The sequence below is a fragment of the Oncorhynchus mykiss genome, chromosome 29 (assembly GCF_057628025.1).
Source record: "Oncorhynchus mykiss isolate SJ-2025 chromosome 29, ASM5762802v1, whole genome shotgun sequence".
In the NCBI taxonomy this organism is placed as follows: domain Eukaryota; kingdom Metazoa; phylum Chordata; class Actinopteri; order Salmoniformes; family Salmonidae; genus Oncorhynchus; species Oncorhynchus mykiss.
In genome coordinates, this window is record NC_143050.1 from 25,993,334 (window position 1) to 26,020,781 (window position 27,448).

At 41.9% G+C, this 27,448-nt stretch overlaps 1 protein-coding gene across 2 annotated transcripts in view; it reads left to right on the top strand.

Moving 5' to 3' along the window:
• The window catches only part of LOC110509815 (astrotactin-2), a 471,341-nt gene that overhangs the window by 117,678 nt on the left and 326,215 nt on the right, over nucleotides 1–27,448 (top strand). For both annotated transcript variants that reach the window (XM_036967227.2, XM_090226889.1), the window contains exon 3: nucleotides 7,522–7,963. In XM_036967227.2, the coding sequence (XP_036823122.2) occupies nucleotides 7,522–7,963 (442 nt within the window). The remainder of the gene's footprint in view (nucleotides 1–7,521; nucleotides 7,964–27,448) is intronic.

Below are 27,448 nucleotides of genomic sequence, written 5' to 3' on the forward strand. Positions count from 1 at the left end.
CCGGAAGTCCAAGGCAAAATCCTGCGCGCTCCTCGTCCCCTGCCTCAGGTGGAACAGACGTTCACTCTGCATAATGGTCCAATGCCGCGTCTCCCTCACTCCATACGGCGTTGGCCCACTCCAAGGTTTTGCCTGAGAGGCAGGAGATGAGGGCGGACACACTCTCACGCCCCGAAGGAGCCGCGTGGACGGTCGCCAGGTAGAGCTCCAGCTGTAGTAGAAACCCCTGGCATCCGGCAGCCATCCCATCATACTCCCTCGGGAGCGCAAGTCGAATCCCGCTGGGACCAGGTGAAAGAGGGTTGGACAGTGGGACCTGTTGTAGTGGGGCTGGTGGAGGCGCTGAAAAACCTCCTCCTCTCTCTCAACGATTCATAGTCTGCAGCACGCGATCCATGGCTGTGTCCAGACGTTGCAACATGGTCGCGTGCAGCTGAACGCGCTCCTCCACTGCAACTGGGAGGGCGTCTGCTCCCGGGGACTCCATTCTTTTGTTGAGTGATTCTGTAATGCGTGTATAAGGGAGGTCGAAGTCAAGTGCAGGAGAGCGGAGTATAATAAACAGGCGCACTTTAATACCAGTACCAAATGACAGCACATAACACATGCAAGTGCCAAAAACACGGTCCGAACAAGGAGAGGAACCGACTTCGGCGGAAGTCGTGACAAGTAAACTGTACAGTGTATTCGGAAAGTATTCAGACCCCTTGACTTTTCTCACATTTTGTTACGTTGCAGTCTTATTCTAAAAGGGATAAAATCGTTTTTTTGTCTCATCAATCTACACACAATACCCCATAATGACAAAGCAAAAACAGGTTTTTAGAATCTTTTGCAAATGTATTTAAAAAAAATAAACCCTTAAATATCACATTTACATAAGTATTCAGACCCTTTACTCAGTACTTTGTTGAAGCACCTTGTGCAGCGATTACAGAGTCTTCTTGGGTATGACACAACAAGCTTGGCACACCTGTATTCTCTGCAGATCCTCTTAAGCTCTGTCAGGATGGATGGGGAGTGTTGCTGCACAGATATTTTCAGGTCTCTCCAGAGATGTTCGATCTGGTTCAAGTCCGGACTCAAGGACATTCAGAGATTTGTCCCGAAGCCACTCCTGCGTTGTCTTGTCTGTGTGCTTAGGGTCCTTGTCCTGTTGGAAGGTGAACCTTCACCCCAGTCTGAGGTCCTGAGTGCTCTGGAGCAGGTTTTCACCAAGGATCTCTGTACTTTACTCTGTTCATTTTTACCTCAATCCTGACTAGTCTCCCAATCCCTGCCGCAGAAAAAGATCCCCACAGCATGATGCTGCCACCACCATGCTTCACCGTAGGGATGTTGCTAGGTTTCCTCCAGAAGTGACGCTTCACATTCAGGCCAAAGAGTTCAATCTTGGTTTCATCAGACCAGATAATCTTGTTTCTCATGGTCTGATAGTCCTTTAGGGACTCCAAGCGGGCTGTCCTGTGTCTTTTACTGACTAGTGGCTTCTGTCTGTCCACTCTACCATGAAAGTCTGATTGGAGTGCTGCAGAGATGGTTGTCCGTAGAGCTTATCCCATCTCCATAGAGGAACTCTGGAGCTCTGTCACAGTGACCATCGGGTTCTTTGTCACCTCCCTGACTAAGGCCCTTCTCCCCCGATTGCTCTGTTTGACCGGGCGGCCAGCACTAGGAAGAGTCTTGGTGGTTCCAAAGTTCATCCATGTAAACATTTTGGAGGCCACTGTGTTCTTGAGGATCTTCAATGCTGCAGACATTTGTTGGTCCCCTTCTTCAGATCTGTGCCTTGCCAAATCACACCCAATCATTTGAATTTACCACAGGTGGACTCCAATCAAGTTGTGGAAACATCTCAAGGATGATCAATGGAAACAGGATGCACATGAGCTCAATTTTGAGTCACATAGCCAACAGTCTGAATACATATGTAAAGTATGTTTTTTTAAAATATTTTTTTATACATTTGCTAAAATTTCTAAAAATCTGTTTTCACTTTGTCATTATTGGGTATTGTTTGAATTGTTTGATGAGAACAAAACACAAACGTAATACATTTTAGAATAGGGCTGTAACATAACAAAATATGGAAAAAGGCAAGGGGTCTGAATACTTTCCGAATGCACTATATAATATCAACAAATCAACCAATTTCAGTTTATCACAAGTATTACAATACAACCATGTCATACTAGTGCTTCTGTATCATAGACATCATTCCTCTCCATCTGTGACTCAGTCAGTGAAAGCTGTGTCAGATGCCCTGACAGCTGAGCAGTCAGCTGGTGTATTAGACTGCTAAATAGCTAACTAAATAGCTAACAAAGTGGTTACACAGACTATTTTTGTATTTTATTCTTATTTTTTGCACTGTCTCTATGCACACTCACAGGGCACACACTGCTCACACTGATACTCTAACACACATACAAACACTCCATAATTTCCTCACTCAAACATATGCACATACATTTAAACTGACTCTACACACCCACTCACATACAATAATTATATACGCTGCTGCTGTTCTGTTTATCATATATCCTGATGCCTTGTCACCTTACCTCTAGCTCTATCGATCCAGTATGACTTCACATTGTAAATATGGTGCTGGAACTGACTCTGTATATAGTATGCTTACCTACTTTATCGTGTTCTTCTTATTTTTTTGTTCGACCTTGTCATTTTTAATATTACATTGTTATTGCTGCATTGTTGGGGTTAGAGCTAGCAAGAAAGGCATTTCAGTGTACTTGTGCATGTGACATTAAAACTTGAAACTCTAATGCCCTGACTCACCCTACCCTTTTCAACTCACACCACGGACCACATTTACACATCACTGGCATCAAGGACAAAGTAGGCAATACAACACCCAACACAAGGCTCAAACAGAATACAACTCCCAACATGAGGCTCAAACAGAATACAACACCCAACACGAGGCTCAAACAGAATACAACACCCAACATGAGGCTCAAACAGAATACAACACCCAACACGAGGCTCAAACAGAATACAACACCAAACACGAGGCTCAAACAGAATACAACTCCCAACATGAGGCTCAAACAGAATACAACACCCAACACGAGGCTCAAACAGAATACAACACCAAACACAAGGCTCAAACAGAATACAACACCCAACACGAGGCTCAAACAGAATACAACACCAAACACGAGGCTCAAACAGAATACAGTCTTCATTTATACTTTATCTTAATACTGTATCCCTTCTCACAAGCACTGTTTATTGATACATTCAATGTTGAATTTACTCTGGGGAACCAAACATTATTCATGCTTTTGCAGTGTTGCAAAAACTTAGTAAATCAGTTATATAATAACTGGCTATTTTCCTCTGATGCATGCGGTCTTACAGCCTGTTATGTAGCTGTGGTGTCTGTTTCAAGTCTGCTGAGTTATGACCAGCTCTGTGACAGCTTGGAAGTTGACAGCATGTACTCATTTTTGTTCTGTTCGTTTCCCGTTGCTCTCTCGATCTGCTTTTCATTCCTTTTCATTCCTTCTCCCTGCACATAGATTCCCCTGAATATAAATAAAACATTATCTATCTCAATGATCTATGTATGCAGGGCATCCCTCTGCATATGATGACACCCAGAGATCCAGAGAGCCAGGGCTGGCTAGAACTGCTTGGCTGAGGAGGAGGAGGAGGAGGGGAGGCATTGTGAGATGCAGGGTGGGTGTGCGGCAAAGCAGTAACTCAGGCCTAATTCCCTGCTGTAATTCAGGAGGGCCAGCAACAGGCAAATCTACCCACAAATCTCTCACCTTGCCCAGGGACCAGAGTCAGGGCCAAGGGGGGCGGCATGGAGGATGGGGAGGTGATGGGGGCTCAGGGGTGGGTGGTGATGGGACTGATAGCCAATCAGACAGAGCCAACCAACACGCCTGCCTTTCTGTAGCCATACTACAAAGAGAAACAGAATGTGGAGGTCAACCTGGTATTTTCAGTTAAGCTTGTGGAGATTTTCCATTCAGTTTTCAACCAGAGTTTAATCAGATTTCATGATTACGTAGGGCCACCGAGGGTCAATGTCATTTCCCTGATGATTTCATGGCTCAGGTTGTGGGCTTTCTATATTTCATTTTTCAATTATCTTGGAAGTATTTTTATGTTGGCTGTGAATATTTTTTATTTATTTAGCAATTCACTTTCTCTGTTTTGGTTGTTCTTACAATTAACTCACCACATGCAGTGTACTTCATGGTTCATTTAATTTTAAATTTTTCTGAATCACAATTACAATTGTTAACTATATTCTTCTCAGTCACCTAGCTTCATTGAAAACATCATAGGGGACAACTCTAGGCTCACAGCACACGCAGCTCTTTTCCCCTCCATCTCCTCATCTTGTCACACTACCTGTTTGAGACCACACTCCTGGTGACATCACTTCCTGAACCTGGTGGGTGATAGGAAAGGTTCCCCTGTAGGCGTAGAATAAAGTGGCCACAGTAACCAGTGAGCCGAGTCTTCCGTCCCTTGGCTCTGGGAGTTGCAGTTGGATGGGGAGAGTAGATAGCAGCTGCCTGGACACATGGCACTTTAACTTCATGTGGGGAAGAGGGGGATGGGGGAGAGCGAGAAAGAGAGAATGAGAGAGAAAGAAAGAAAGAAAGGGTGAGGCAGGGCCTCAGGTCCACTCCACTGAGGGTTCATCTGATGTAGGCTACAACAGTTTGCTCACCCAGAAACAGGCCTATGAGAGCATCCACTTGTTGTGGTACAGCACTGTTAACACCCTCACTGATGTGAGAGGTACACACAGTCACCACTCTGTATCAAATACATCTCGGAATTGGTATTGCATTGCCTCAAGGCACGTAAATTGAGCAGATGTTTGAGTGTATGTGTGTGGGGGGTATGGATTACTTTTTTATTTAATGTACAGTACATGGGTGTGTGTATGTGTGGTAAAATACTGTGTGTGTGTGCGCGCACAGATGTACCCATGTCAAGGCACAGAAATTGAGCAGATGTTTGAGTGTATGTGTGTGGGGGTCATGGATTACTTTTTTCTTTCATGTACAGTACATGAGTATATTCATCTGCGTCTGTGCATGTGATAAATTAATATGTTACTATGTACACAGATGTACGCATATGTATATGTATGTGTGGATACATTGTTTGTTCAATGAGTTTCCTGAAGATGAATGTACTACAGCTATCTCATTTCTCAGTGTGCCTGCCAGGAAGAGAGCTGCTTCCCTTGTGCCAAGATGGTGGCTACAGAACTGAACAGGTGCATGATGGGTTAGCTTAGTGTTTTGTTGTTTTTATTCCACAGTTTATCCCCGGGGCAAAGCTTATTATGATGAAAATCACTGACAAGAGCTTGTCTTTATTTCAGAGCCTCTTCAGCAGAGCATGATGATATTCAGGTTGATGTTTATTGTAATGAGTCTTGTTCTGGAGGCAGAACTGTGCAATTTCTTGTTAGTTAGGCCAGCTGCAACGTCGAAATTGGCTATATTGTAAAGATTTATGAAAACAAAAATGTGCTAACTTAATGTCATGTAAAGGTTAGGTATTAGGGTTAGCAGTGTGGTTAAAGTTAGGGTTAGGCAAAAAATATTATAACATTGTGGCTGTGCTAGCTAATGACCACTCTGCAGAGCTGCCTCTAGAACAAGATTCATGACAAAAACAAATGCTAACCTGCTGATGAGAGGGGTTATACTTGTGTCAGCTGTACAACACATTGATGCTTCATTTTGATCCACTCATCCCTATTCGTTATTGAATACATGGATATTGGCTTTCAGTATGACGATGAGAAATAGGATGCATTCATTGTGGCTCAGTGTTGATGTAGCAGCTTGGTTGCATATTCAACTCTGCCAGATGGTTTTAGCTCTCAGTCATTTGTTAATCTATTCATTTATTCTTAATTGGTTCTAAAGGATGTTGAAAAAACGTCAGTGCTGTAAGCCGTGAGTTTGTGGCCAGACCATGCGCCATATGAGTAGGTGGTAATCTGTGAGGGAGGGAGAGAGGGAGGGAGAGAGCAGAGGAAAAGAAAGCTGAAAGGGGAGCAAAAGAGACTGATGAAGGGAGGAAGAGAAAGAGAGGGATTAAAAAAACGAGAGCGATGGAGAGGGAGAGAGTTGAATCCTCCATCTCTTACCTGTGGAGTGACTCCAGAGCAGCAGGGATATGTAGGGTCTTAAGATGACTGAGAACCACATATCCCTCATGGATACATCCACCACTATGAATTAACATTGTTGTTTGAATGGAAGAGAGTGCAAAAGTAGAACCACCTAATGTTACATTTTAATAGTCAGTAAGGATTATTGGCGCATATATTTTCTTTTACAGCTATGATCACTGACCATTGTTTTTGAAAAGCCCAGGTCTTACCTCTTTTTTTATTATTTATTATGTTTCTAATTTCACATTGCCAGTCTCAATTCCATTTCTACACCATCCTTTTAGCCATGGGAATTTCTGAAAAGTTCTGAACAGTTTCCCTGGAGTTCTGTACGTTTTGTGAAACAGGAGCGCTCTCTTCTGTTGTTGCCGGGTGACTTTGTTTCAGAGGGGGAGTGTATTTCTCAGACGCCGCTCTCCTATTGGAGATTAATGAACACATTTGTCCAGAGGACGTTCCTCTCCTTGGAGTTGCCCATCTCTTCCTAGTGTGATTTATGGCCACCCAGCAGTGCATGAGTTATAATTTGAGAGAGGTTTGTTTTTCCTCATGAAGATGGAATTTTAAATGTTGTGATGAATAACCCTATCTGCTCTTGTTATGTATCATACAGTAAGCACAGGGAATTGTGGGAAGGGTGTAGCGTCAAAATACGGCGACTGTGCTTTTTCGGTGTCTGGCTGCAGTAGAGGCTGGATGGCATTAGGGTGGTCGCGATTTGTCTGATTCTCACTGTGGTCTATCCATTGACCACTAGTGTAAAGAATTGTTGGTTACTCTTGGAATATGTCCGCTCTATCATTCTATACACAGGCCTGTATGTGTATGGATTAAGTGTGCTATTCACTCTCAGATTGGCTGCTAGAAGGTTGTTGATGTGTCTGTGATGGCATGAAATGGGACAAACCATGTAGCAATGGATGTGCCTTGGTGATGGATGTGCCTTTACATGAGCAGGCTTTGAGGGGTAGGCTATGGCTTGGAGACGAAGATTGGGTTTAGTTAGGCTAGTAACACCCTTAACATATTGGCATGTGTAATTCCTAGGGCTGTGGGACTAACTGGCTTTGTGTGTGTGTGTGTGTGTCTTTGACAAGGAAAGAGAAAGAAAATAAGAGATAGAGGAGAGAGCTCTTCTCTCCATTTCATCGCCAAGCACAGCGCTCTATTTGTTGACTCACTGAACCAAGCAGGACATTTCAACAGGCCGTCTGCTCCGGAGAAACTTGACCAACTTGTTCTCACTTAGACTAGATTCACTCATAATCTCTAATAGTGTCTCTCTTTTTGTGCAAATGCATGCTTGTTGACGTCTCTCTCCCTCTTTCTTCCAGGGAGGCCTGATCGCTCTCCTCCTCCTCATCCTCCTCTTCACCCTGGTGCTGTACACACGTCACCGCTGGTGCAAGCGCCGACGTGTCCCCCAGAAAAGCGCCAGCACAGAGGCCACCCATGAGATCCACTACATCCCCTCTGTGCTGCTGGGGCCCCAGGGTAGGGACAGCTTCCGGGGCTCCCGGCAGCTCCAGCACAGTTCTGTTATTGGCATGCCCATCCGGGAGACCCCCATCCTTGATGACTATGACTGTGATGAGGACGATCAGATGGGACACACACACACCTCCACACCCAACCAGGTCCACAACCAGCTGAGCGATGGGAAAGTCCTGGGCTTGGAGGAGTATGGGCCCAGCCAGGGGACACTGAACCACAGCCAGCACACTGACAGCCTGAGGAAGGGGGAGGACAGCGTCCAACACAGTCTGGATAAAAGAGGTGGGTACTACTGGAGTATGTTACAGTCCATCGTAGTCTACAGATTAGACTATAACACAGTCACTATATTGTTGAAACAGATTGAGAATATAATATATTTCTGTTCAACATTTTTATTGAAAAGCAACCACTTTTGGTGACAAATCATCGAACTATGAAATCCTTATGTATTCCTCGTCCTGTGCTCTACATCCAAAGGAATGTATGTTACTGTCACGTTCATCATAACGAGGAGACCAAGGCACAGCGTGATAAGAATACATACTTCTTTTAATGAAGACTGAACCAACTCTACAACGCACCACAAGTACTGACAGGCAACTACACATAGACAATAACCCACAAACCAAAATGGAAAATGGCAACCTAAATAGGATCCCCAATCAGAAACAACGATAAACAGCTGTCTCTGATTGGGAACCAATTCAGGCCACCATAGACCTACATTTACCTAGACAATCCCAAAACCCCATAGATATACAAAAAACCCTAGACAAGACGAAAACCCACATTCCACCCTCGTCACACCCTGACCTAACCAAAATAAAAAATAAAACAAAGATAACTAAGGTCAGGGCGTGACAGTTACACTTCAAATATTCTACGCACAACTGGTTTCGCTTAGTCGCTGTTCATATTTTATGACTCAGATAGGATTAGCTCAAAAAGTAGAAATGTGTTTTCCTCTGAAACACTGTCTCCGTCCTCTTGGTTAATCTCATGTTAGAAAATGGCCATTGGCCCCGTGTTTCTGTCAACCACAAATAATGAGTACAAGTCAAGATGGAGAAGGTCATTGACATTGGTCTGGCCTCTTACTAATGGGGGTGATTCGATGAGTCAAACTCATTGACCCTCGCTAATCGCAATCCAGTGTGTAGTCCTGGAACTGTGTCCTATACTATGGACACAAAGCAACAACAATTTTTTAAAACTTTTTATATAATGTGTTGAAAATAGATGTGAAAAATGGAATGTGTTATCTGAAAAAAGCCTAATAGTAGAATTTAATGAGTTGTTCTCCATAGTTAATTCTGGTTGTGGATTAAATGTGACTGCAGGTCACTGTAATAGCTGTAGATTACATCATATCCACGTTGAACCACACTGTACCCCAGGGAAGTTCAGCTTTAATAATTGAGGGGTGGCGGATTGCAGGGGTGGTTTTTCAATGTGAGCGCTATTCGTGTCATGTTAAATTATACATGGCAAAGTTTAACATCTCGTTTCCCGGGGCTACCTCCTCTCTCTACTAGTATTTATCATTCAGCAAAAAGCAATTTAGCCAAACTCAACTTCCTGAACCCACAACACCGCTCCCGGTGAGGAGAGAGGGACCAGGACACAGCCATCCTTTCATTTCATGTGATACATTTTCTTTTGGGAAAGGAACTTTGCATTATTCATCTGTAGCTGAAAGGCTAATACTTTGGTGCTCCCAGTTTTTTGTGTCGGTGGAGGGAGGCTTTCTCTGTAAAGCTAACAGCAGTAGGGCCAGATTGCTGTGCTAAAGAGAGTCAAGTGTAATGCCACTGAAAACGTAATGTAATTGAAAATGTACCTGGATATTTTTTTTTCTTCAAAACAGCAGCAGCATGTTTTCAAATGGCTTCAATGTTGATTTAATCATTTACGGACTGATATGAAGAATCATAGGGAAATAGTAGTTGCCTGAAGAAATCATTCCATATGCTAACATTTAAATTAAAAGGCAACAGGTTTTCTTTCATGAAGCAGTATTTTGAACGCACTTTATTAGCTCTTGGAATGTCCTTGGTCTAGTTTAAATTTTTTATATAATATCACCTCCCAGATTTTTTTTAATGATGCTCAGTATATATCTCAAATTATAAACTTTGTATTTTGAGCCCTGAATGCTGTTTGGCTGACAGCTGTGGTATATCAGACCGTATACCACGGGTATGACAACATATTTATTTTTACTCCACTAATTATGTCGGTAAACAGTTTATAATAGCAATAACTCACCTTGGGGGTTTATAGAATATGGCCAATATGCCACGGCTAAGGGCTGTATCCAGGCACTCCGCGTTGCGTCATGCATAAGAACAGTCCTTAGCCTTGGTATATTGGCCATATACCACACCACCTTATCCCTTATTGCTTAAGTAATAAAGACAATTCAAAAGGGGCCTTTGCTTTGAATAAATCATGAAGTGTATCCTCTTGGCACGAGTTCAGCTCCCGCTTGAACACATCCACCATACGGCCGGCTAGCCTGCATAAGTAATCGCCTCAATTAATTCAAAACTGGGAATATCTGCATCCTGATCTTGTGTGTTATTTATATTGTAATCTGTGGAAATCACCAGATTGTTAAAATCACAAAATCTATTTTTCTGCATTCTCTTTTTTGCTGCTTCCTTTTTCCAGGATGATTTATCTCTCTTCCTATAAATAAGACACAGATGAACAAAGATGGACACTCGCTGCGTTGTCTAGTGCCATCTTGTTCCAAAAACAAACAAACTTCAGACACTCGGAACCTGCTCTCTGGGAGATTAGTCTTGTCACTCCTCCTTTTTCTGTTCATTCTCCATTCTCTCCTCCATATGCAGCCAGTAAAATAAAACAAGCTCTTCAAGTTGGCCTGTTTACATCGTATCGTCTGCTTTTAAAAACCTGTCCTTGTGCTAATCACTGGCTGTAAGGTATTGTCACCGCACAGGGAAGCAGCTGCAGGACCCACAGTCCGTCTAACAGCAGGTTTGGGACACTGGTTTTAGTTGACATCAAAGGCTCTCCATCGGAAAAAAACATACTTGTCATCTCCTCCTGGTCATTCTGTGCACTTTAAATTAGAAGACATGCTCATTTACATATTACACCCTTGGGCTGTATACAACAGACAGTCAGTCTTAAGTCTCATATTAATGTTCGGACTTGAGTGTATAATTTATATGCAGGTCCGTGAGTTTTTCCTGACTAACGTGACCTGAGCAGGAAAACCACCAAGCCCTAGAAATAGCCCATAACTGGGGCCTGGGGTTTTCCAAGGTCAGTAAAGAGTCCTGGCTCTAAATACTGAAGCATCCTTTCCCAACAACACAAACCTCCAGGCATTTCCAACAATCATGTATCCACCAACTCACACCTACAAAGCCATATAATTTGAATACAGAGCCGATTAACTCGCTTTACCTTTTATATGTCAGCGTGCCTCCCAAAGGTCTCCAAATACCAGGCGCTCCTTTATCTGTCTGTCTCAGCTAACAGATGACCCCATTCTCAGTCTGCTGAATGGGCCTATCTGGAGGCATTATTGAGCTTGCCTCAGAGGTTCCTGTGTGTGTCTGAGTCTTTACACCGGGCTTCCAAAGGCCTGTCATTTGGTTATTCAGTGGGGACCTGGTGCATGCGTTGGGCAGCGTCATTCCATAAATCAGGTGCCACATAATTCCCGGGCGCCAGGACAGCAATTACCATCAACCCGTAGTGAGGACCACCGTTCCTAATGTCCTCGTGATGTGTCTGCTACTTACGTTACGTCGCCTGCAATTAAACCAGTACGCTTGGCTACACTGAATTAGTTGATTCATTTATTTACAGAATTAAGAAACGGAAGATCACAGTTTATTGGGTCTATCGTGGCATTTGTCAAAACACTTCCCAATAAATGTTTATTTTTACTTGTATATTTACATTCCCACTTGTATTGAAGTTGTAGGCCCTAGGCAATAACCAAGAAAAACTACTGTGTGCATCCTATAATTCATCATTGAATTGTGTGTACTGAATAGGGTATCTGTCAGGTTCCTGTTTTCCTGTCCTCTATTTCCCACCCGATGTACAATCTCTCTTCTCCACAGAGTGGAATAGATTGCAAGCAGTTGTTTTCAATATAAAACGGTTTGGCAGAATGTGTTTTGTGAAATATTAGAGAGTACCGAGCGATAGCTGTGTTTCCCTGTGTCCTTTGCAGAGCAGCATTGGCCACTTGGACAGGGACTCCCTGACGAGTCAGTCACCCAGGCTCATTGGGACTGCATAAACACTGCTAATGGCAGCTTGGGTGGGTCCCTGTCTGATGTGTTCCCTGCCTGTCAAGTAAAATAACTTATCTGGCTTGTATTATCGCTACAGGTAGTCCCTTTTGAAATCATGGCTGAAACTGTAAGGAGCGTTACACATAGTTACACAAACACTCACAATGGTACACACACAAACTTGCACACACACACAAGTAAACAAGTTCACATGAGAGAGAGAGAGAGAGAGAGAGAGAGAGAGAGAGAGAGAGAGAGAGAGAGAGAGAGAGATAATAGAAAATAAATCAGGCCAATTACCCTGTTGCATCTCTGCCTTTATAATCAAATCTCAGATGAGTGTCATGGGGTGGCCTTGGCCTCAGATCTTATGGAAGAGCAAGGAAACAGAGGAAAAACAAAACATCTCCCAGTCTGCAGGTTTATATTCTCATCATGATATCTTGCATGATCTTAAAATGTAGAAAAATAGGCCATGAACCATAAATTGATGTCAACAGGACAGTTGCACTCACATTTGACATCAATGGGGGTAGAAGGTCACACACCTCAGCACGGCTTCCTGCTATACTAAGCATCCCACACTAAAGACTCCCAAGTGAATATGTTAAGGCACCTGCCTCTTTTGCAGCTTACAGAGAAAAAAGACAATGATGATCTTGAATGCTAGTATCTCCTTTAGCATATCCGACTTCAATTAATTCCTTGACTGTGTTAAAAACGCACCATTTTATGGTTGCTAAAATTCAAATAGACAAATTTCAGTTTATGCGACTTAACAAGCAAGTATAGTGTAGAGAATCATTGTACCATCTAAACTGTTGTGAAACATATTTTCCATAAGCAAAAATATTGTATTTTCATCTGTTTGAAGCTGGTGTACAAAACCCAAATTAAAAGACAAACAATTTACTTAAGAACTGGAAGCATAGAAATATTGCACATAGACTAGATCTACCGATTCTTAGACTTGCTTTCAATGACTATGATAGATTTATAACTTACATTTCTGAACTTGGTCGGGTCGCCCAAATAGGAACAAGGATTCCCTTTAGCATTAATACCAACCTGTGTTGTCTCTGTTATTTGTATCTTTGGTGAAAGAGAGGAGCATCCATCCATCCATCCATCCACCAACTTGTATCAATCACCAGTGTCTGTCTCAGTGCTGCCTCCAGTGTCACACACTGAGCTTTCCAATTCATCCTGTCACCATGGCGATGCCAGTCATCCACCATAAGTGACAATGGCTGGCTGATTTGTGGCGTCCCCGCTGGCAGGGTTTATGCCTTTATCACCTGGCGTTCGTTTGTCATCAGTTATCAACCAGCACTTGCGTGGTGTTTACAACAATGAGTGAAATAAAAGGAGAGAAAGGAAGAGCGAACAGGGGGAACACAGCTGTAAATGCACATCCACTGCTCCCTCGGATTGGCCCGGAGTGAAATGAGGCCTCATCGCCTTTATTTACGGTGAATTAATCGTTCCGTTGTCCCATTTACGGTATCGTTTAGCTGTCCCTACAATAACAACGATTGATGTTTAATGATGTCTCTCAACATAAAAACGGAATGCTGTCGAATCAGATGGTGTTGGAACATTTCACCTCTGGTAAGATCTAACACAATTACCCCAGATGCCATGAAGGAGATCTGGCCACGGCCAATTAATATGAAGAATGTGCTCAGTGGTCCTATACGCCACAGTGATTCCTCCCCTGTGTGTGGATATGGCCAGCGAGGTGGTGACATTTGAAAGCATGCCTGCTTTAAGGCCCATTTACAGGAAAGATGAAAGGCCATCCGATTCACACTGACTCAACAGTCCTCCCTCCCCAATGCCTAAGATGACAGGGATGGAAAGGGTAGGCTCGCATTATCTCTTAATTGGCTTTCTGCTAATTGAAAGAATTTAGCGATGAATTAAGGCTTCAGTTGGCGACAATGTCAGTGGTGGAAATTGTCACGGCTGCTTTGTATGCCGCTGGACTTTTTTAGGTTACCACTGAGTTAAATGGGATGATGATTTTGTTTTTTAAATGTACACAAAGCATCAAAGTGTCCTTTTGATCACTGCGGTTGTTATTTTATATCGCCATAGCTTTAAGGAAATAGTGTCATCCGCATTGAGTGGCTAACTAAAACAGACAGAAAACCATTAATTAAGTTTTTCTGTATGGACTTCAATGAAAGTGCATGTTTAAAAATGTATCTGGATCATTTCACGTTGAGGACATAAATTGACCCTAGTCCTTGAGCTTTCCTCCTAAAAATAAGATGTACTGTACGTGAGCTGGCCCCTCCATCTACCTCTTTCCCATCTTTTACACTCAAATTGTATTTGACTATTAACAACACTTTTTTCCAGACTTCCTGTCTCGGCGTCAGAACTCAGTACACTCTGCCTGACTGTCTTTGCACTGTCTGGAACCTCTTCAAACAAGCCATCCACCCCTTTAACATTGAATGAAGTGACCCATCCTATCTTCCACTGTTATGTATTGTTCATCATGTGGTACATGATGAATAACTTGATAGCCTGTTTTTGTCATTAAAGAATGGGAATTCTGTGTGCCCTTCTCTGGAAATTGGGCATTGTCTCACACCTACAGGATACACTCTATTACTGGCTGGCCCTGACCTTAGTAGAGGTCAACACATAGAAACAGGATGAATAGAACAAATAGTATTCTCTCTGTCCAAGAGAAGGACTTGTCTACATGGACATTCCATGGGAATTAGCACTACCATTATTGTTGATTGATGTAAATTCCTGATGCAGCACGTGTTGTAAAACTATGGGGCTGGGATTTTGTTAGTGCAGTCATCATGAAACATTCCACACACATTCATGCAATCTATCCATGCTATTGATTCCAAATGGCCTTCCTTTCCTTTCCAATTCAGTTTATATGGATTGGGCCTGGGCTCTGTGGCCTTGACAGGGCTGATACTGTCAGAATAATCCACTAGGCTCCACACTAACAATACATAATATGAACCAGTAGTCTGTCTTCGGTTCCTCACAGCACTAAAGACTTCAGCTCTCGTTCTGGTCTAAATGATCTCATAAGTTTCTGTACTTGGCCCAGTTCATTTGATGCTCATTGAGGCTTTATAAAAGGCATGTTACACTGGAGATTGCTGCTGTTGTTATCGATCAACATTGATGCTGTTAAGAAAGCCTGTTGAGGAACCCTGGCCCGTCATATTGCAGTTGACGGAGATAGAGAAACGTATAGTATGTTTATGGGATATGTGGATTTTAATTGCAAAGAGGAATGCATTAAAGTGAACCTTTTTGTCGTTTATCATCCTGGTTTTCACACAAACACATACGCAACAAGTTACTTTTCACACAAACATAATGTACTTACACCTTTTGTCAGTATTGGTGTGTTTTTAGGTTGCAGTCATTTTGAAGAGTAGTTTGCATACTACTGCTAAGAGCCATGCTTTGTGTGTGTGTACGCACGTATACTCCCATAAGTAAATTAACAAAATAAAAGCCCACCACAGTTAATTGTCCTTGAGTGAGTTCAGTAGAGTTAGAGAGATGCCCCGGAGAAGCAACAGTAAAGTAGGGAAAGTCTCTATTATACTGAGCTCCCAGCCATTTGTCAAAGTGAAGGTTGACAACCCTGATTAGATATGAATCAAAGCGTTGCCCTGAGCTGCCTGAGAGTTGCCAAGTCTCTACTGATGTCACATAGGGGTGGTACTGTTGGCTCACTTGCACTCATAGAAGTTAATGGGAGGACCCTCATGCACGATAATGCCAAACAATTAGGACTTGATGATGGTGATGGTGGTGGTGATGATGATGGTTATGGTGTGTGGGAGAACACCTCTTCTGCCGTAAATTAAAGGAAAATGAGGACATTAGAAGAAGAACAGTGGGGGCTGGTTACTTGAAAAACTGAGGAGGATGAGAGACCCACGGCAAAGGTATTACTACACGGAGACGACAAAGATTTTCAAAAATCGTCTAAGACTAATTTTATTTCAACTTAAAGCATGTAATAAAGACATTTATAGTACACTATTATGGGGAATGGGAATGAGAGGGCTACTTACAGTGTTGGGAAGGGATCACAGCAGTGATTGAATGAGGGTATGAGGCGTGAGTTGAGGTGTTCAGAGGCTTCAGTGCAAGACTGTCTTGTCATGGATGGATGGTGTTGGAGAAAAGTTCAACTCTTCCACTGAGGGCAGGACAGGATTTGACTGGGAAGACAAAAAACAATAACACAACACACTACACAGTTAGACAAAAGAGCTAGTGAGTTAGTCCAACCATGGAGTAAAATTATTGATGTGTACTAATGTTACAATATAGTAGTAGTAGTTTGTGATTGACTCTACATACAGTATTGAGAGAAAATTGATAGTTCTTGAAGAGGAAAATGTTCAATGTGCCAGTGGATGAGTGGGCACATGAGGCTTCAGTTCATGTCAGGAGAAAGTTGACAATGGTAGTGGAGTGGAGTGGTCATCACCTCTTAATCAGGGAACAGCAGGGGACTAAGCTTTAAATTCAAATATCAGATACATTCCTTTACAGCAATGCCATCATAGGTTTGGGTTTGGGATGAATCAGTTGTAAGAAGGTTTTATATGGGCTATGATGAGCAGTTAACCGATCACTGCAGCTGTACATAGTCTATCGGTAAATAGCCCACCCATTTTTACCTACCTCATCCCCATACTGTTTTTATTTATTTACTTTTCTGCTCCTTTGCACACCTGTACATGACCATCTGATAATTTATCACTCCAGTGTTAATCTGCAAAATTGTAATTATTCGCCTACCTCCTCATGCCTTTTGCACACATTGTATATAGACTCCCCCTTTTTTTCTACTGTGTTATTGACTTGTTAATTGTTTACTCCATGTGTAACTCTGTGTTGTCTGTTCACACTGCTATGCTTTATCTTGGCCAGGTCGCAGTTGCAAATGAGAACTTGTTCTCAACTAGCCTACCTGGTTAAATAAAGGTGAAATAAAAAAAATAAAAAAAAAAATGATGGGACCAGTTTTTCCTAATCAGGTCGCATGGTCTTAAACTCATACTCCTGGCCCTGGGGAGTATGAAAACCCTGTCAATCTGCAGCAACCTTATACTTGTTCGTATGAATTGTATTTAGACTAAACTAACAGGGGGGTTTCCTCACAGAGACAACAACTGATAGACAATATAACTCACACGACTGAGCTTGCTTTATTTGGATTTTGTTTGTATCATGAAGGCCTATGCAACTGTAGGCCTACATTTTTATTTTTTAACTCACAGTCTATTTCATCACGCTTATGTTGATTGATTCATTCCAGTTAGTCCTTTTTAATTGACAAGGTTGGCAGCCTAGCCAGCCCAAGTTTGAATATAAACCAAATAAACCACATTCACATTCACGTTACCAATTTGTTTAACCTGACCAGATGGACAGGGCGCATAGGCTGTATGCAGGGGCTATTATTAGTAGCCTACTGTTGATCAGACTGAACATTTGTCTCATTTGTTGTAACTTAGGCTGCTGCAACTTTTATATAATGAGTTGTTGGTCATGTCTGTCCGGAGTGACTATGTCTTATCTTGGAAAGCCTACATGAGGGTGCATGAAGAAATGTGCTGCGTCAACCTCTCTTTTTAATCTCACTTTTAATGGATGATGCGTTGGAAGTTATCAAATTATTCTGAATTGATTTTGACATCCCTGAAAAGACAGTAGAAACGTCCATATGCTCAGCAAGTAAAGCATCCTAACGTGTGATTACCTTTGCAAGCTCCTTGTAGTTGCCCTTGTTAGCTGAACTTTCCCTTTCATTGTGCCCCTAAGTAAAAGCCAATTCTTTCCGATAAGCTGCTTGTGACCCTGTTTCTTCTTACCGTCTCGTGTTGCGTAGTTTGAATAGGCAGATGTTAGTCCATCTCATGATTAATGCAGCTTTTTCCAACAATTTAGATGTGGGCAATGAGCGGGGTTCTTTAACAAAAAATCCACTACATTGTTAGCATTAGCTAGCCATTCTGATGGAGAAAACTGCGCTCTGGTAGCTAGCTAACATTAAGGTTAGTGCAATTTATTTTTGCCTTGCTAACTCCACACAACAATAAAGTCCCAAAACCAAGAAAACAATATTATATAATCTACCTCCTCCGTCTCCTGTGGTTTGAAGAAGCTAATTTGAATAATATACAAAACATACTCAACTATCACTCTTCACTCTCAGTCTCTATCCAGTATGTCACCAACTCACCACTCTTCTCAACACATAGAACCCTCATAATGCTCTGTGGCAAAACCCCAATACATCACACTAGGTTGGTTCTCTGATCCTAATCCTATGATTGGATGAACATCATGTCAGTTCACATTGCAAAAGCTTTGATTTGTATTTGCATTTATTATGGATCCCCATTAGCTGCTGCTTTGCAGCAGCTACTCTTCCTGGGGTCCAGCAAAATTAAGGCAGTTTATACAATTTTAAAAACATTACAATACATTCACAGATTTAACAACACACTGTGTGCCCTCAGGTCCCTACTCCACCACTACCACATATCTACAGTAATAAATCCATGTGTGTGTATAGTGCATATCTTATTGCGTGTGTGTGTATACATGTGTCTGTGCCTATGTTTGTGTTGCTTCACAGTCCCCGCTGTTCCATAATTTGTCCCAAATAAAATGCTTTTAGTTTTATAAATATGTAGGGCTAACTTATTCCTTGCCACCCACTCTGAAACTAACTGCAAGTCTTTAAGTGTCGCAGTCATTTCAGTCACTGTAGTAGCTGACGTGTATAGTGTTGAGTCATCCAAATACATAGACACTCTGGCTTTACTCAAAGTCAATGGCATGTCGTTAGTAAAGATTGAAAAAAGCAGGGGCCTTAGCATCTACCCTGGGGAATTCCTGATTCTACCTGGATTATGTTTGATAGGCGTCCATTAAAGAACACCATCTGTGTTCTGTTAGACAATAAACTCTTTATCCACATTATAGCAGGGGGTGTAAAGCCATAACAAATATGTTTTTCCAGGAGCAGACTATGATCAATAATGTCAAAAGCTGCACTGAAGTCTAACAAGACAGCCCCCACAATCATTGCATCATCACTTTCTCTCAGCCAATCATCAGTCATTTGTGTAAGTTATGTGCTTGTTGAGTGTCCTTCCCTATAAGCGTGCTGAAAGTACGTGGTGAATTTGTTTACTGTGAAATAGCATTGTATCTGGTCAAACACAATTTTTTCCAAAAGTTTACTAAGAGTTGGTGACAGGTTGATTGGTCGGCTATTTGAGTCAGTAAAGGGGGCATTACTATTCTTGGGTAGCAGAATGACTTTAGCTTCCCTCCAGGCCTGAGGGCACACTATCACGTAGCTAGCAGTGGTGGGTGCGGAGTCAGGCGCAGAGAGCAGAGGGTTCTTTGGGTTTGCCGTATTTATTCCGGTAAGAATAAGGTCACGCCAACAACAACAACAGGCAAAAATAATGACCTCCCCAAAACAGGACACCAAACAGTCCAAGAACATAACCAAACACAACCATCCACAAACAGAACAGAAAACAAGCCCGCACAAAAGTAGGTGGGCATAGAAGGCTTAAATAGCCCTGAACCAAATACCAAATGAGAAACAGGTGAGACCAATACAGACATAACCAACAGAAAAGGAAAAGGGAATCGGTGGCAGCTAGTAGACCGCTGACGACGACCGCTGAGCGCCGCCCAAACAGGAAGAAGAGCCACCTTTGGTGGAAGTCGTGACACACACACTTTCTAGTCGGTTTAAAATGAAGATGTGGCAAATAGGTTTGGCAATATTATCTGCTATTATTCTCAGTAATTTTCATAAATATGTCAAGTGCAGCATCTGTTTGTTCCTCATCACACCACAGACCATACATATTCTTTACATGATTAACATTAACACTACAAAACTTATTGTATGACCTCTTATAAACTATATTAGGCCCAGCCTTAGGAACGTTGGTTTTCCTAGATATGGCTATTATATTGTGATCACTACATCCTATGGATTTGGATACTGCTTTAAAGCAAATATCTGCAGCATTAATAAAGATGTGATCAATGCATGTTGATGATTCAATACCTGTGTTGTTTGCAGGCACTGGTTACAGTTTGACGTTTTTTCTTGAGTGGGCAACTTGATGAGAGCCAGTCAATGTTTAAATCACCCAGAAAATATACTTCTCTGTTGATATTTCACATATATTATCCAGATACTGACTGTTAGCACTTGGTGGTCTATAGCAGCTTCCCACAAGAACAGGCTTTAGGCGAGGCAGATGAACCTGTAGCCATATTACTTCAACAGTATTTAACATTAGATTGTCTCTAAATTTTACAGGAATGTGGTTCTGAATATAGACTGTATGTGTATCATCAAATGTATTATCTAAGTGAGTTTCAGAGATAGTCAGAATATGAATGTCATCTGTTCCAAGCAAGTTATTGACTTCATGGACCTTGTTTCTCAGGCAGCATATGTCAATATGAGCTATTTTTAACACTTTTCTGGGTTGCTTGATTCTTTTAGTGCTTTACTGGGAAGCTTATCAGAAGTAGACTTGCTCATGTTATTTATATTGGAGCTGATAGTGCAGGGTGAGCTGCACAAAGTGGTCTTCCTACTAGGGCACACCGCCTCAGTGCTAACAGTGTAACTCTGGTTCATAGGCTCATGATTACAGCATACAATAGCTTTAGGATAAACAGAGATATTCGGTGCAATTAGGGACACAAATTAAGTTGTGTCAAAGTTACTTACATTGTGTTTGCCAATGCCCCTAGGATCATGTACATTTGATGCAGCATTATGACAACTCATTGTCACAATGGTAAGGATTAACTAAGCTGCTCTTGGACCATTGAAAAGTCAAGATGAGGAGCCAAGAAGGTTTGGATGGACCGTCATTCCTGTAGAGTATCTTCTGTTTCCAGAAGGTGTCAAAGTTCTCTTTAAAAGTGACTTCAGCAAAGCTACAGTAATCTTTCAGCCAGATATGTAATGCCAGCAGTCTGCTGAATCTTTCACACCTGCGGCCCAACAATGGTACTGGACCTGAAATTATTGGCAGTTTTTTTGGATTCTTTTAATGACAAAATCAGTTCTTTAAAATAAATGTTCCGAGCTAGCCCTCCTGATGTCGTTTGACCCCACATGGACTACGACAGTGTCAGCTCCCGGCATCTGTCGTAGAACAGTCGGAAGCAGCCTTGTGATGTCCTGTACTCGTGCTCCTGGGTAGCACAGGGTTTTTGCCTTGGTTGGTTGAGGATATCCTCCGGAAGTGGTAATACTTACCCTGTAGGTCTGTGGAAGAGGGCAAGGGCTACGAGCCTCCTAAATGTTGTATTGAAGTCAATGTAGCCAGGGGAGGATGGTGAACAGCTGTCCTCTGGCTACCGCTACACCATGGTCCTACCCTATAGTGTGTTGTTAAGACTACTGTACTCTATCTTCATTGCAAATGTATCTTCATTGCAAATCAGTGTGTTTTAATCTGGTATTTGATGAAGTGAATATATTTAGTATAGTTTTATCTAAATGAATATTCACTGAGCAGGATGGTCCTCCCCTTCCTCCTCTGAGGAGCCTTCACTGAAGCAGAAGTATAGGTTGTGTCCTAGTAGCAGCTACATTTTGATGTAGTGGTATAGGATCTACTGAATATAATCAACATAATGTAGCGTGGAGCAAAAGCTCACACTTACCAACCCACACATTTAACATTAACGGGCACCTCACGGATCGTGATATACAGTATGATATCTGTGTTGTTCTAAAGGCATGTTGATATTTCTCTCTCAACTGTTGAGTGTCTAACTGCAGGTCAAGAGCACAGACAGGTCCTAGTATGAAACATCACACCTCAGCATTCTCAGAGGACTCAACTACAGCACAGCACAGTGAGCAACTGCAACACAGGGGGAGTGGGGGGCACAAAATGGACGTTTCACTGACTCCACATGCCCTAATCTGGTCTACTCCATTTAGCAATATTATACATGATGAGCTTTTCCCTAAAGTTATTAATCCTATGACAGCAGATCAATCATGTTCTCTCTCGTTATATCTTAAAGACAGAGAATATTGGTTTTACAGCTATGCAAATTCACAGTGGCTGATGTATCCATGAGAGAGATGTGCTTTTTATTCATCTTAAGACCCTACATATCCCTGCTTCTTTAGTCTGGAGTCACTCCACAGGGAGGAGAAAGACTGGGAGCCTGAGGATTCAACTCAGAATGAGACTTGTTGTAGATAAGCTATTGCATTTATGTCTAGCGTTAGTTCCGTTCAAAAACTCCTATACAGCTGCATTTCAACAACAAAAATCCAGAGGAAGCAATTGAGAATCTTTGTAATCAAATTATAGAACTCCCTCAATTGTATCACTTCAAATACCTGTAAACACAAACACAACGCTAAAATAATCCTCCAATCTTATAGAATCAAGGAGGTTAACAAACACATATTTTTTTTGCTGGCTTCAGCTATTGATTTTGTTTCAGGTAGTGATGGTTGTTTTGGTGGAAGATACAGTGACAACATGCCAATAGCCTAGTGATTTTCTGTTGTTGTGTAGAGTGGTCGAGGAGAGCGCCTGAAGCTGCTGCCTTTACTCCGCCAACCCATTCACTCAATATGCAATTGAGGAAAAAGCATTATATTTTATGGCACATTCCATTAACTGAATTATCTCAGAGTGTGATGAATTGGCACACTGTAATAATTACATTTACATAATGTCTTTCCTGGTTCATTTCCGCCCTTACATGTGCTGGTAATTACTGAGTATCACTGTTGCAGGACCCGGTGATATTTCTCCACAGTTGCCTTCTACAGTAAGTTATTGTTTTTGAAGCTGGGGGAACTCGGGATGCTTCACAACTCACAGTGACTCAGTGTAAATTTGTGATTAATTTGAGTCATGGTTCCTGCCATGCGATTCAGTTGCCAGTATGGCATCCATATTAGGAACACCCTAAATTATGTCTGGCTGTAGGAGTTTCTAAAATGGATACCATATCTCAGGCTTCAGTCAGGCACTCCAATATCAAATGAAATCCTGAGCTCTCAGGAAAGCGGTGAGTTACAATATCTTTTTTTTCAAATGTTTCTGGGGTGGGCACTGAAACTCCATTACATCTGTCCCACGAGGAGGCAGTCAACCTGTTCGATATGTTTTAGCTGTCTGTGACAATATGGTCTGACTTTGACCCGCATTTTCCGAGCAAGACCAGGGAAGAATGTAGCAGGTTAGGATAATTAATATGGCAAGTTAGGAGATCTAAAATCAAAACACATTTTATTTGGCACATACACATATTTAGCATATGTTATTGCGGATGTAGTGACATGCTTATGTTCCTTGCTCCAACAGTGCAGAAGTATCTAACAATTCACAACAATACACAAATCTAAAAGTAAAAGAATGTAATTAACCTTTCTAGCGCAGGGGTTCCGCAAGCGGAACACCTCGACAACATTCAGCTGAAAAGGTAGCGCGCAAAATTCAAAAATATTTTTTCGAAATATGTAACTTTCACACATTAATAAGTCCAATACAGCAAATGAAAGATAAACATTTTGTTAATCTACCCATCGTGTCCGATTTAAAAAAAATGCTTTACAGCTAAAGCACAACATATGATTATGTTAGCTCACCGCCAAGTCGAAAAAACACAGCCATTTTTCCAGCCAAAGATAAGAGTCACAAAAAGCAGAAATATAGATTAAAATGAATCACTAACCTTTGATGATCTTCATCAGATGACACTCATAGGACATCATGTTACACAATACATGTATGTTTTGTTCGATAATGTGCATATTTATATCCAAAAATCTCAGTTTACATTGGCGCCTTATGTGCAGTCATGTTTCGATTCCAAAACATCCAGTGATTTTGCAGAAATACTAATAATAAACATTGATAAAATAATTTCTTCCCTGATCTTGGCCAGGACGCGGGTCGCAGACAGATCCTTCTCGGCTGTTGTGGTTGATGTGATTTTTCATAGACTTCATTACCTTCTAAAACTAGCCAGCAAGAATGGAGCTACTGTTGCTAGACATGGGCATACACTTGAAGCCGTTTCAATCGGAACAATTGACTAAGTAGATACAATTTTAAGTAATGGATGCTGACTTCATGTTGTTGTATGGACCTGAATTTCATCCACAGAGCCAAATGTAATCAATCTGGTGTATCCAAGGTTACAGATGAAGTGAGGTCATTGATGAATGCTGGGAATTGAAGTCTCAGGGGATGTAAATGTCTCACAGGCTGTGAGATCACATCAATTGGGCAGTTCGTCAGCGCTTGAGAGGCACAACGCATGAGCAATCATATGTGTTTTTCTTCCTTTATTTGATTTTGATAAGAGGGGGTGCACTTCAATGCGTTCCTTTCAGGCGAAGAGTTCCTTCGATGGGCTGTTTGTATCTCATTTTGCTGCTCTACACTTGAAGTGAAGAGCATTATTTATATGCACGGTGCTTCAACACATATGCACTGATAAGAAACCATTCAAGTTCCACGAAGGGTGGAGATTGTATGAGTTAAAATAGAAATGAACAACAGGAGGGCGAAACAATTGGATAATGTAATATCAACCTGTTATGTAAATATTCCAGTCATGGTAAGATTTCATTTTCAATATATGTGTTTTTTTGGTGGGGCTGGGTCATTTAGCAGACACTCTTATCCAAAGCATATCTTTTCATATATATATTTTTTTTTGTACTGGTGGAATCGACTCCACAACCTTTGCATTTCAAGCGCCATGCTCTACCAACTGAGCCACACAAGTACATTGTCGGACAGAATGCTGGTTGTTTTTAACTGAAACTGAATCTTGAGGACAGATGCTAGGGAATCAAATGTGCACGTCTGTTCTTTAGCTGGAAAGTGTCTAAAGCCTTCAATATTGGGGACAGGTTCCTCTTGCCAAGGGTGACACATAAATCCTTGTTGCCAGGTTACTTCTTGCAGGCACATGCACAAAGTAGCCGTAGTGTGTTCATAAATATTCCCAGCAATTCTCCAGTAGATCACAGTAGATAAGTGAATGTAAATATATTTCAATATTTTGGGCTACACGGGTGTATATCTTAGCCAATTTGTGGCAGTAGAGTCCTGGCATGGCTTCTCTTGGAGCAGCGTGAGATCAGACTGTGACCCACAATGCCTCAGCTGGCACACAGGCAGGGGAAGAAACACATTTATATTTCATACAGGCCCGTGGCAAGAGACTATGCAGAAAAAAACAGCAGAGGCTGGAAATACAAAGAAAGGCAGTGGTAGTCAAAAATAAATCGTTTGACTCTGAACATTACAAGCTCTTGAGAGGCAGGAAATGACAGAAATTAGACAATAAGTACAAGCCCTGGAGAGAAAGTCTTTAGGAGAAGAGAGAGTGTCTGTCTGTGTGTGCGTGCGTGTGCATGTGTGTGTGTGTGTGTGTGTGTGTCTGTGGCTCAGTATTTCTCGAACAGCAGTCCTTTCCCTGGATGTCTGAGACAGTCTTACTATGTGTTTTAAAGCTCCAATCTTTTCCTGCCCACATCTCGCTTGCTTTCCTCTTCTGCCGATCATTACAGGGGACAAAACCCAGCAGATAAGTGCATGACACAGGAGCTGGATGGGTAAGTGGGGCAGAGCAGGCCAAACATTCACACCCACCACACCACCTCTCTCTTTCTCTCTCTCTCTCTGGGCATCATTTGGAAGGAGTGAAATGCTCCAGAAAAGTTCCAATTGGACCCATTTGGAGCTCTCTATTCAGTCAATTTTTCTTGTCATGCCGTTTTCAAAGGCAAAGAGTGAAGATAGGTACCTCTTTTCCCTGCAACGCAGTTTGTAGCACGGCCAGTGCTTTTCTACTCAAGCACTTGGGCAAGGGGAGACTTCTATACTGTAGATATATGTGTGAAAAACACACATACAAAATACACTCTAGGGTTTTCTGTTTATCTACAGGGGGTAGAGGGTTAAGTAGGTGGGCAGAGTTGTGTATGTTGTCGGTCAGGACCCAGTGGGCTCTTGGAGAGTGTGTATCTACTCACCCAACAGCCTGCAGTACACAAGGCAGGACTAATAGAAACAGCTTGATGCACTTTGAGGTAGCTACTAGTTAATTAATTAGCTTGTTTTCCATAAGCTTAACTAGCGTTTTAACTTCCTGACCGATGTCTTGAGATGTTGCTTCAATATATCCACATAATTTTCCTCCCTCATGATGCCATCTATTTTGTGAAGTGCACCAGTCCCTCCTGCAGCAAAGCAGCCCCACACCATGATGCTGCCACCCCCGTGCTTCAGGGTTGGGATGGTGTTCTTCGGCTTGCAAGCCTACCCTTTTTCCTCCAAGCATAACGATGGTCATTATGGCCAAACAGTTCTATTTCTGTTTCATCAGACCAGGGGAAATTTCTCCAAACTGTACGATCTTTGTCCCCATGTGCAGTTGCAAACCGTAGTCGGGCTTTTTTATGGCGGTTTTGGAGCAGTGGCTTCTTCCTTGTTGAGCATTCTTTCAGGTTATGTCAATATAGGACTTGTTTTACTGTGGATATAGATACCTTTGAACCTGTTTCCTCCAGCATCTTCACGGGGTCCTTTGCTGTTGTTCTGGGATTGATTTGCACTTTTAGCATCAAAGTACGTTCATCTCTAGGAAACAGAACGCGTCTCCTTCCTGAGTGGTATGATGGCTGCGTAGTCCCATGGTGTTTATACTTGCGTACTATTGTTTGTACAGATGAACGTGGTACGTTCAGGCATTCAGAAATTGCTCCCAAGGATGAACCAGACTTGTGGAGGTCTATAATTGTTTTTCTGAGGTCTTGGCTGATTTCTTTTGATTTTCCCATGATGTCAAACTAAGAGGCACTGAGTTTGAAGGTAGGTCTTGAAATACATCCACATGTTCACCTCCAATTGACTCAAATTAAGTCAATTAGCCTATCAGAAGCTTCTAAAGCCATGATGGAATTTTCTGGAATTTTCCGAGCTGTTTAAAGGCACAGTCATCTTAGTGTATGTAAACCTCTGACCCACCGGAATTGTGATACATTGAATTATAAGTTAAATAATCTGTCTGTAAACAATTGTTGGAAAGATTACTTGTGTCGAAGTAAAAAAATTTGCACGCCCAATTTTTCAGTTTTTGATTTGTTAAAAAAGTTTGAAATATCCAATAAATGTCGTTCCACTTCATGATTGTGTCCCACTTGTTGTTGATTCTTCACAAAAAAATACAGTTTTATATCTTTATGTTTGAAGCCTGAAATGTGGCAAAAGGTCGCAAAGTTCAAGGGGGCCGAATACTTTCGCAAGGCACTGTAGAATGTACAAAATATTCATCTTTATGGAGAGATTCAATTTGGTCTTTTACATCAAGTTCCAGATGGCTTTTAGAAACACTGCTTTCATCATAG